The sequence below is a fragment of the Pseudopipra pipra genome, chromosome 1 (genome assembly GCF_036250125.1).
Source record: "Pseudopipra pipra isolate bDixPip1 chromosome 1, bDixPip1.hap1, whole genome shotgun sequence".
NCBI classification, from domain to species: Eukaryota; Metazoa; Chordata; class Aves; order Passeriformes; family Pipridae; genus Pseudopipra; species Pseudopipra pipra.
Window position 1 is genome coordinate 93,622,326 of NC_087549.1, and position 12,047 is coordinate 93,634,372.

Sequence of the window (12,047 nt, forward strand, 5' to 3'; positions counted from 1 at the left end):
AGGTAGGTAACAGAGATTATAGAACAGACCCTGGCAAGTAGAGTGGTATCATTTGAGCAATCTATTTGGAAAAGATTAAAAAAAATAATCTACTTACTAGTTGTCACACCACCACCATCATTAAGAACAATTATATGGCAGGAAACCAGGATGAAAGCCAGACTTCTATTTGTCCTGAGCACAAAAGGGAAAAAAAAAATTAGTTTTTTCTCCCATTCATTTTAGATTTAAATGTATGTTGCCTCTTCCCACCAGAACCTGCTGTAGCTTTTTTGATCGGTGCATCAGAAACACCAAATCAGAAAAAATAAGTAAAATTTTTTTGACAGGAATTAATCCCTTAATGTCTAAAGACTATGGGGCTCAATGAAGGGGATGAATTTTTGAGTACAAAGGCAATTTTATGATAAAAAATACTAAATAATGCTTAAGGTTGAAATATCAGAAAATGATAGACCACTCTTTGTCTACCTCTGTCAGAACCATCTTAGAGTACATAGATAAACCCAACTGCCTGCAGGTTGCCAAAGGAGTTTTCTTTACTTATAGTTGGATCCTGTGGATAGCTACCTGTTAATAACCCAGTTTGCAAAAGAAAAAAAAAGACAATATTTTTCTTTTTTCTTTAATGTAATTATATTGAATATATCACTCAAGAAATAGTCTTGCAAAACCAAGTTAGAAATGCTAAGGCTTAAATTTTAAAAGAACCCTTTTTTCTGTGTACACAGGGATTATCTTATGCCTCCTTTCCAGGAGTACTAAGTATAAGCAACATTTTGCTTAATACAAAAAGACATTCTGAATTTAATAGCATGTAACAACCCACTTAAAGGTCTTTAAAAACAACCCAAATTTAATTCAGTGCACAGTGGTTTTGTAGCTCTGTCTTATCAATGATGCTAAAGTCTGGGTGACATCATCATGTTGTGGAAGTGGGCAGAAATATTGCTTCGTTCTTGGTACTATGCGGGCTTCTGCTGAACTGTCTTCGTGCAGCTGTTTGCTCTTTCATAGAGATGGCAGGAAAAGATGAGCTGAACGTTAGAGGGGTGGTAGTGATAAGGTCGAAGGACAAGGCAGAGAAAGGTGAGAACCAGCAGGAAGGAAAACACAAATGTCTGGGAGGGAGAGTAAGGGGCGGAAGAGAGGAACAGGTTCAAAAAGTGCAGTGGTCCAAAGAAGTGGGGCGCTCCTTTCCTAATCCCCCTGCAGGGAGAAAGGCTCGGCCCTGTCAGAGAGATGGCTGCAGGCAGCCCGGAGCTTCTGCTCCCCTCCACTGGCTCTCCTCTTGGGCTCCCCTTCCTGGGGTGGCCTTCACGCAGCTGCAGCTCATGCATATGCAATCTGCTGCTACATATGCAGCAGACCGGTAATTCCTCTTCAACCTTGTGGCTATGTTGCTTTTCGCTTTGCAGAAAAGGCTTACCAAAACGGCTTTAAAAATTAACTAAAAGCTTTTCTTATATGAAGCTGTTAAAAAAAAACAAAAAAACCCCAACCAAACAAAAAACCACAACAAAACAAAACAAAAGTTTACTAAATCTTATAGAATTGAATAGGGGGTGCAATTCTCCTTTTAAGTAAATGTAAATAATGTATTTTTCAAGTTTCTTTTTTTAGTATTATTTTTAAAAGAGCTTTTTGAACTTGTGTTATTCTTAGAGAACAAGTTTAAACTTAAAAAGTTACCAAAGTGGATAAAGAGTAGAAGGTATTATCATATTTTCTTATTAAAAATCACTGGAGAGATGTTTCTGCCTTCCCAAACCAAGCATTTCCATATAAGTGATAAATATCTGAATTAATATAAATATGTATATGCAAATGGCTTTTTACCTACTTATTGTATTAAATGAGTGAGAAATGTCTTGGCATTCTCATAACAGGAGCACTGGGTGTCTATGTGAAGGCTTGTATTCAAGTAAAATCCAAGTGAATATACAGTCTTGAAGGAAGCAATACCATACAACTTTAGGCAACAGATTTTCACTCCTAAGTAAATAATATCCTCCATAAAACACTTCCCAGTAATAAAAGTTCTTCTCCACAAAGCTATCGGAGAGAGTTCAAAGCATTTATGAATCACGTTAAATAAAAGTATGCTGTGAATTGGAGTGATGCAACTGTACAAAGGAGTTTTCTTCTCACAAACAGGACTAAGAAGGAGGGCCCACTTTCATGTCTCAGTTTACACCTCTGATCCTTAAGCATGCTCTTCTTTGATCGTGAATATCTGTTATGACTTTATTTTTAAAGCTATGGCTTTTTTTTCCCCCTTAATGGCAACTATCTCATCTACTTCGTTTTCTTTGGATCAAAATAGGCAATAGAAAGGTGGTGTGGGACGTGTTCCTTAGCAGCACACCTCTGCTCTCTTGGCCTTGTAGTTTGCAGTTCAAGAAGGCTAAAATAACCCCAATACACTCATTTGAAATGCGGAGCAAAACGCCAGGGGAAAACACGTGCTATGGAGGTGAATGTTGGTCGCAGACAGGAAAACACTCAGAAGTAATACAGGGGTTTTTTCAAGGTAAATAAGATGCCACCTCTCCCCACTCTGTGGATGCCTACCACGGGGTGACGGGGCCCTCGGTCGGCGGCGGGGGGTCGCGGAGAGCCGCGCCATGACCGGCACATCCGCTGCGGGCGGTGCGCGGCCGCGGAGCTCCCACCGCGCATTCCCTGCAAGGGGGGTGGCGCACAGCGCCGTGGGGGTGTCTGCTCAGGTTACAGCATGGAATCAACGCGCGTGTTAATTAACCTGCACTCCCCAGGGGCGGGCTGAGTTTGCCGGTTCCCCGTGACTGGGGGTAAAAAGCCACTGAGGGAGCTGCGGGGGCTTCTCGCTGCGCACCGTCAAGGCAGGGGAGGGCTCCGCGCCTGCAAGGGCACGCAGGAACACGCTCGCAGGAGGGAAGGTCTGCTCCCGAGAGCTCCGCCGGAGCAGGCTGCAAAGCATTTCCCACAGCCTACAGAGCTGGGGGTGTGGAAAAGATCAGCTGCAAGGGCTGCAGTTAAAGAAGCCTGAGCACTCGTAATCCTCGGTTTAAAACAGAAGAAGAGGGGGAAAGAGTCTGCTACTGTGCTAAATCTGAGTGCCCTTAAGATATTTTAACCGATGGGGACTGCAGGCTGATTCACACATAAACCTGGAATCAATCGTACATTCATAGAATGTTTTGGGTCAGAAGGAACCTTAAAGATCATCTAGTTCCAACCCCCCCTTCCATGGGCGGAGATACCACCCACTAGATCATGTTGCTCAGGGCCCCATTCAGCCTTGTCTTGAACAGTTCCAGGGATGGGAATCCTGGGATCAATGCTTGCGGAGCCCAGTCCTGCAGTAGATTTGTCCAGAACGTTGGCTCTGAACAAGCTCTCTTGCTCCGTGTGCAAGGCAAACTGCAGGTCCCAGTGTGTGAAAACGGTGTTAGCAGTGCCCGTGCCCTTAATTTCCACAACGGGGTTTAGCATCAATCACACACTGTTCTGGCGGCGTACAGGTGACTGTGTGGGCACTGCCGCTCTCTGATGCAAACCTACAGAGTTTCAGTCAGAAAGCTGCAGCGTTATACTGCTCGGTAAAACCATAGGGAAAAAAATAATTAAAAAATAATAATCGCGGGTTCGCTAGCTCCGCGTTTTCCCACGTCTGGCAGAAGAGGCTCAGCGCTGCCACCTCGCGTCCCGTGCCTCATCCCAGGCCTCATGGAGCCTGCAGGAAAGAGAATGGAGTTTCAAGGCTTTTTAAGTTGTAAAACACGGAAAAGTCTTGCCAGTGCTCTTAAAACTTCATTTTTTAGACGGAAGCTGAGTGCTCTCGCTTTACATTTAGGCTTAAAAGTTTGGGGAGCTGGAAGGTACTTTCGGTCCAGCACTGGAGGATTAGGGGTGGAAGCAATTAACTTTGAGGAAACAGCTAAGAAATTGTAGTAAAATGCTTTTATAGAGTTTCACATCTTGTTCTCACACTTGCTTTATTAAGCAGCTCTAAATAGCGCTTTTGTACAGTTTTCTTTCAGGAAATAATACTCTTCTGACCATCCCACATAAACACTTTTTCAATCAAGATTAAATTGATGTGGCTGCTTTCATTAAGAAAAGACTTAACTCCTCACCTGGAGATAAATTTTATTCATGGCAGTCAAGACCTTGCAGAACATAACACAACCAAATGAAAAGCTTTTCTAAAGCTTTTTCTTTCTATGTCTGCCTATCAGTTTAGTTTTTATTTGTTCTGCTTTAACCCGTGTCTAGAAACATGAGAATATTTTACTTGCTTTGTAGTTTAAACAAATTGATATTTATATGCAAAATACAACAGTTGGGTGTTGAAATCCTGCTAGATACTGTGCTGACAGGTGGGGCAGCCAGAAGCTACTGACTGCTCCCAGTCCCAGTTTTTCATGCTGCTGCACATGAATACCAAGAGTGTAAGCAAAAGCCAGTGGTTATTCCTGACACCAAACCCACTGCGAGCCTCTGTTTCTGTAGATGGTGCTGGTATAGGGGAGAACAGATTTGATCATAGCTTTGGGGCTGCAGGGGAAAAACACAGTGTGATTTATTACTTACGAAGTGTAAAGGTGAGAAACTCCACTGATGTCACTGGGTGTCGTCAACCTAGTGGAAAGCAGTATTTTATCCAATGCTGACCAGAGACTGTATGAGGAACCCATGTATTATTTTTGCAAGCAAACCAATAATTTAGCTTGTATCTTTGTAAACAGTCTCAATAATGTAGGTGACCTACCAGGGAGGTATTGGGAATTCAGGATTTTTCTCCACACTTCACGACAGTGTACTTTGAGTCCAGTGTGAGATCTTAATATTCAAAGCCTGTTCTCAAGCTAGCTAGAAACTCTGCTAAAGAATCCTATAATAAATTTTCTTGCAAAATATGTAACTTATTTTCTAGTCTGAGACATTTTAGCTGTTTCCAATCATTATTTTTCTTCTGATTTAAAACGTGTTTTTAACTGGTGTTGTGTGAAACAAAAATTTTCACAGCTGTTTTGTCTAACAGCTTTTGTGGTTCCTGGCCAGATGAATGATGTGAGGAATCTTTGGGGAGTAACAATGCTATTATGGTCTTACCGTCCCCTTTACCTGGATGTGAGGTGGTTTTTTTTGGTTTTGTTTTGGTTTGTTTGCTGGTTTTTTTTTTATGCCACGGGGCCTTAAGGGGTGGTGCACAGCGCCTAGCACTACTGCCTTGCTTTTCTTCACCACTAATCATGGCAGAGGGGTACATGAGATGAAATAGCAATCCCCGAAAACCACCTTGCGCCCCAGGAAGGGCCCCGGAGAGGGGGTAGGGCCGCTCAGCAGGGCAGATTGGGACACGCACGGCAGCACCTCCGCCCCGGAGGCTGATACCTGCCTGCCGGCCGAGCACCGCTTTTTCCCCCCCCAGCCCCTCCTTCTCTCTGGGCAACCGGCGGGGCCGGGCTGGGCCCCCCCAGCCGCAGCCTCTCCCCGGGGTCGGGCGTAGCGGCGGGACCGCGGAACGAGGGAGCGGCAGCCAGCGAAGCGCAGGGGAGGGGGGCGGAGGGTAAAAAGGCGATAAGGGCAACACCTCTTCCTCTCGTCGCGCCGGGGAATTCGGGATGGGTGGCAGCGGCTAATTAGCGCTGTGACCGGCCCGAGGCCGGGAGCTCCGCGGGAGGTGTCAGCCGGCTGTGCCGTCCCACCCCCGGCGCCGCTGCGCTCCAGCTTCAGCTCCGTGGCGGAGGGGGCGTGACGGCCGCGCCGCGCGGGCTCTTCCCGAGGGGTGACGACCCCTCCGCGACACTCTGTGTGTAGGCGCGGGGACGGGCATGCGACGCCCTCCGGCACCCCCGGGCAGCGCTGCCCGCTGGGCGTGCGGCGGCTCCGGGGCGGCAGGAACATCCTCCCGGCCCTTTGTGCGAGCAGGTGCCCCCCGCTCTCCGCCCCGCAGACACCGCGCGCGGGGACAGCACCGCTTAATTCCCCTCTCTCCCGTTTTTGTTTTGTGTTTTTTTGTTTTTTGGGTTTTTTTTATGATTTGTGTTATGATGATTTTTGCTGATTTCCTAATTTTTTTTCCCCGGCAAAGGAAGGCAAGGGGAGGGGGAAGGAGGGGAAGGGAAGGGGAGGGAGGAGCGCGGCCGGGGGCGGGGGTCGCGGGCACGTGCGCGGCGAGGCGCGGGGCGGCGCGCGGAGCTGCCCTCCTGCCCCTTTTAAAAAGTTCGCCCCGCCGCCGGGAATGAGGTCAGCGCGGGCGCTTCCCATTGCACGCGGCCATTATTACCGCGCCGCGCCGGCCGCCAATCCCGGGGAGGCGGGCGGGGCTTGGCACGCGGAGGGCGTTGGATACAGCGCGCGATTGGCCGCGGGGCGGGCTGCGAAAGGATAAAGCGGCGCGGGGCGGGCGCGGGGTCCGCTCTCAGCTGCGGCCGGCGGAGCGCGGCGTGCGGGGGGCGCGGGGCAGCGCCCGGCGGGCGGGCGAGCGCGGGGGGCGGCGGCGGCTCCGCGGGGCTCCGCGGGCGCGGAGCAGCAGCAGAACCACCACCGGCGGCGGAGGAGGACGGGACTGGGCGCCCGGCTCGCCGCTCTCTTCCTGCCGGGGACGTACACACTCGTTCATGCACGAGCGCTTTTTTATTTTCCTTTTTTTACGTCGATTTTTTCAATTATTGCTGGGTTTTCCTTCTTTTTGTTTTCTTTTTTTATTATTTCTTTATCCTGAGGGGTTTCCTTTTCGCTCTGTGCCTCGCCAGCTGCCAAATCCAACCTGCACAAACTCCTGGCCGCTGACCCCGCCGCCGCCACCACGCGTCCTGGAGCCGGGATTTTCGGTGCTTCGGGGGCGCGCCGCCTCCCCCCTCCCCCGCGGCGGTGCACGCTGGCCGTGCCCAGCGCTGAGAGACTTTCGGCGGCAGGCGTGCCGCTCTCCTGAAACATCGGGGGCAGGCGGAGCGCACTTGTGAACTGGACCAGCTGCTTCGGGGAGGGGGGAGACCCGATGTGGTGAGGAAAAAAAGCAGACCGACACCCCCCTCCAAAAAAAAAAAAAAAAACCAACAAAACAAAAAGCCAAAAAACCCAAACCACACCGAGAAAAAAAAAAAGCAAACTTGGACGGGCGGCTCGCGGCGCTGCTTTTGCAGAAACTCTTGACTGACCGCGAGCGGCACCGCTGCTGCTGCCGCCGCCGCCTCGAGGCAGAGAGGACCGCGCCGCCGGGGACGAGGCGCCGGTGTGGAAGTACAAGTGGTGCGGGGAGCGGGGGCGCGGCCGCGGGGGCCTGCGCCGCCCCGGTGCCGCTGTGAGAAGTTGCGCGCCCTGCCCCGCGCCGGAGCGGCGCTGAGCCCCGGCGAGCCCCCCGCCGCCGCCGCCGCGATGGTGCAGCAGACCAACACGGCGGAGAACACGGAGGCGCTGCTGGCCGCCGAGACCTCCGACTCCGGGTCCGGCATCGAGCTGGGCATCGCCTCCTCCCCCACGCCGGGTTCCACCGCCTCCACGGGAGGCAAGGCGGACGATCCGAGCTGGTGCAAGACGCCCAGCGGGCACATCAAGCGGCCTATGAACGCTTTCATGGTGTGGTCGCAGATCGAGCGGCGAAAGATCATGGAGCAGTCCCCCGACATGCACAACGCCGAGATCTCCAAGCGCCTGGGCAAGCGCTGGAAGCTGCTCAAGGACAGCGACAAGATCCCCTTCATCCGGGAGGCGGAGCGGCTGCGCCTCAAGCACATGGCGGACTACCCTGACTACAAGTACCGGCCCAGGAAGAAGGTGAAGTCGGGCAACAGCTCCGCCAAGCCCGGCGACAAGGCGGACAAGGGCGGCGGGGGCGGTGCCGGCGGGGGCAGCGCGGGCGGCGGCCCCGGCGGCCCCGCGGCCCCCGCCAAGCCCGCCCCGAAGAAGGGCGGCGGCGGCGGCTCCAAGCCCTCCCCCGCGGGCGGCGGCGGAACGGGCGCGGGCGGCAAGCCCCACGGCAAGGCGGCGGGCGGCAAGGCCGCCCCCTTCCCCGGGGAGCCGTCGGCCGCGCTGCTGCCGCCCGAGCACCAGGCGCTGTACAAGCCCCGGGGGGCGGCGGGCGCACCCTCGGGACCCGGCAAGCCGCTGGCCGAGAAGAAGCTGAAGCGGGTCTACATCTTCGGGAGCGGGCAGGCGGCGGCCGCCTCCGCCTCCCCCGGCGGCGCCGTGCCCGGCAGCCCCACGCTGAGCAGCTCTGCGGAGGCCGGCGACCCCTTGAGCCTCTACGAGGAGGGGGGCGGCGGCGCGGGCCGGCCCGACGGGGACTGCGGTGGCGTCGCCTGCCCCTCGCCCTCTGGCTCCGGCTCGCCCTCGGATCACCGCAGCTACACCAGCTTGCGCGCCTCTTCTCCGGCCCCCTCGACGGCGCATTCCTCCTCCGCGTCCTCCCACTCCTCCTCCTCTTCCTCCTCCGGCTCTTCTTCGTCGGACGACGAGTTTGAGGATGACCTCTTGGACCTCAACCCGAGCCCCGGCTTTGAGAGCATGTCCCTGGGCAGCTTCAGTTCCTCGGTGCTCGACCGGGACCTGGATTTTAACTTCGAGCCCGGCTCGGGCTCGCACTTTGAGTTCCCGGACTACTGCACGCCGGAGGTAAGTGAGATGATCTCGGGGGACTGGCTGGAGTCCAGCATTTCCAACCTGGTCTTCACTTACTGAGGCGAGGGCCGGGCCCTGCTGGAGGAGACACCGGCGCTCGTGGCTGTCGGCAGGACTCGCCCACCCCGCCGGGCGCTTTTGTGTCTTTTTTCTGTTTTCTTTGGTGTTTGTGGTTTTTTTTCGGTTTTGTTTGTTTCTGGGAAGGGGCTGTTGAAAGACTGCTTTTTGTACTCGGGGAAAGAGGCGGCGGGATCGGGATCGCCCTCTCCTTGCGGAAAGGCCAGCAGTCCCTTTCCTCTGGCTGCAGATGGACCCGCACACACCCCCTCCGAGAGAGGAGCCTGACGGTGCTTTTTTACAGACTGGCGGGAGCGAAACGCTGCCTTTTTCCATTTTATTTCCTGAAAAGAGAGACAGAGAAAGGGGGGGAGGGGGGAACCATACACACCTCTGGGTTCTTTGTTATTGCCCACTTTACACGAATAAAGAGGAGGGGAAGCGGTGCGTTGTGCTGAGCGCATACTGGATGTCTTGAGGATTCGCCCTTTCCTGTGAAAGAGCGATCAGAACTGCTTGGGAAAAAAAAAAAAGAGAGAGAAGAAAAAATCCACCCAAAGCCTTGCAAGGTTCACGTTTGGGGGGGAGAAATCCTGTCCCGGTTTCTTCTGTGGTGAGAGGAGGCGACGATGCTGGGAGGAGGAGGAGGAGGTGGATGGAGCTGGACTGAGTCCTAGTTAACCGGAGAAGATCCAGACTTACACTTGAGAGCTGTCTTGGAAATACGGTGGGGGGAAAAATAATAATAAACTGAAATGGATTTGCACGTACAGATGAGGTGACAGCAACGCTTTTTTCAGTCACCTCATGTTATATGTGGAGAGAAAAATAAGGCTGAAACTTCAAGAACACTGAAAACTTCTTTTGAAACAGAGAGCGAATAGGAACGGTTTCTGTCATGATGTGGTACAGGGGAAACGGAGGGCGATGGCTTTTGCAAAAAAAAAAAAAAAACCCAAACCCGAAAATACAAAAAAAAATAGTAGTTTTTTTCTTCTTACTCAGAATCGTGATGGTGTTGGATTATTTCACTGGTGGGGTTTAATATAGCATGTTATACTGTCTATCTTTTCAAGATTTCTGTAAGACTGTTGAACAGTTAAAAAAAAAAACAAACTAGTGTTAGGATAATATAAAAGCAGATAGATGGCGCTATGTTTGATTCCTACAAAAAATATCACCAGCTTTTTTTCATTCTTAACTCTTTAAAGGATTCAAACGCAACTCAAATCTGTGCTGGACTTTAACAATATGAAATTCAGGACCAAATTTTTTCTCAGAGTATGTATGTGTTTGTTCCTTATAGCTGTAAATGAAAAGACTGTTTTTTCTCACCGATGCTCCATCCTCGTATTGTTTTTTTCCTTGTAAATGTAATCGGATGCCATTTTATAAGTGGACGTATTTATACTGGCCAAACATTTTTGACTTGTATTTCTTTGTCCTTTTTTGGTAGTTCTTGTTGTTACCCGCACCATTTTTATGTCTCCTTCACTGAAGGGCTAGAGTTTTAACTTTTAATTTTTTATATTTAAATGTAGACTTTTGACACTTTTAAAAACAAAAAGAGAAGAGAGATGAAAACGTTTGATTATTTTCTCAGTGTATTTTTGTAAAAAATATATAAAGGGGGTGTAAATCGGTGTAAATCGCTGTTTGGATTTCCTGATTTTAACAACAGGGCCGCTGGTTAGTATCTCACACGCGTGTGCGCGCTCACGCTCACTCACACTCTCACACACCCACGAATCAGCCCCTATTTTGTCCATGTTTACACTCCAATCTGCAGGCATCTTAAAGTGACAGCATCCCTCACCGCCCCCGCCGCTGCCCGCTCTGCAGCCCCCCGCCTCTTCGCGGAGGGGGCGCGAGGGGACCGGAGGGAAGGGATATACACTATATGCTACCGTTTTGGGGAACCACTTGTCCCCAAATGAAGTGAAGCAACTGGTGCATTTACATAGAAGGGATCCTGTACCTTTAACTTGTAAACCACATCTTTTGCACTTTTTTTCTAAGCAAAAACGTGCCGTTTAAACCACTGGATCTATCGAAATGCCGGTTTGAGTTCGCGACACTATGTACTGCGTTTTTCATTCTTGTATTTGACTATTTAATCCTTTCTATTTGTCGCTAAATATAATTGTTTTAGTCTCTTATGGCATGATGATAGCATATGTATTCAGGTTTATAGCTGTTGTGTTTAAGATGAAGAAAGTGAAAACATCTTTGTACATTTAAGTCTGTATTATAATAAGCAAAAAAGAAGATTGTGTGTTTATGTATGTTAATATAACATGACAGGCACTAGGACGTCTGCCTAATGAGGTGGTTCCGTTAAGGATTTAACTTTTTTGTTCTTTTTTTGTTCTTTTTTTGGTCATCCATCCTGTGCAATATGCTGTGTAGATTTTTTTATTTTTTTTTTTTTTAGTCTAATGATCACCCACAATGCAAGGTGGGGAAAGAAAAAAAAAAAGAAAAAAATCATGCCAGCTAACCATGTCAAGTTCACTGCCTGTCAGATTGTTGATATACCTTCTGTAAATAACCTCTTGTTTTTGTTTTTGTTTTTTTTTTCCTTTTTTTTGTTTGTTTTGGCTTTTTGTTTGGTTTTTTTTTTGTTGGTTTTTTTTTTTTTTCTTCTGGAAGGAAATAAAATCAGCTGGAACTGAACCCTAACATTGGGCTGCTCTTGTCTTTATTGCTATGTCCCCAGCCCTCTCCGGGCAGGTGTATCGGAGTCCCACGGCCGGCCCGCCCGGGAGGGGCCGGGGAGGGAGGGGCGCCCGTGCCGCCGAACCGCCCGCCCACCCACCGCCCCCCCCGGGCCAGAGCGGGGCCGGGGTGTGGCCGACGCGGGTGGGGGCTGCGGGGCCTGGGCTCCCGGGGAAGGGGCGGGAGGACAGCGAGTGTGGCGTTTGCTTCTCCCGATTTCCCGGCAGCGCCTTCGCCACGCCTCGCCTGCCGGGGCAGCCCGAACGGGCACCGCGGGTTGAGGTTATTTTCCCTTTAAAAGAGATACCCCGCTCCCCTTCTTTTTTTCCGTTCTGCCCCGGCGTTTCGGGTGCAAACCGCCGGAGCAAACGAGAGAGCAGCAGTGGGACCACCGCGCCCACCACTCATCTAAAATAGTTTCTCTGGGATAATTTAATGAAGCCTTTCTAAGGCAAAGAGGTTGCAAACGCCCGGGCATCAGCGGTGTGAATGCGCGGGGCGGCGGCCCGGGGCCTCTGTGGCCCGAAGTGGAGGTCCTTGCTCCAAACTTCCTGCTGGTCGACGGGGTGGGGGGTGACCAGGCCGGGGCCAAGGTCGATGACCCCGCTGGCTTTCCACGTCCCGAGTACCCGCCTGCGTTTCCCTCATGCCCACGAATATGC

The 12,047-nt window shown here is 51.1% G+C and overlaps 1 protein-coding gene across 1 annotated transcript; it reads left to right on the forward strand.

The window, feature by feature from the left end:
* The first annotated feature begins 6,442 nt into the window (after positions 1-6,442).
* Positions 6,443-11,349, forward strand: SOX4 (SRY-box transcription factor 4). Its single transcript, XM_064665734.1, has one exon. The coding sequence runs from the start codon at positions 7,369-7,371 to the stop codon at positions 8,668-8,670; it is 1,302 nt and encodes a 433-aa protein (XP_064521804.1). The 5' UTR covers positions 6,443-7,368; the 3' UTR covers positions 8,671-11,349.
* The last annotated feature ends 698 nt before the right edge of the window (positions 11,350-12,047 follow it).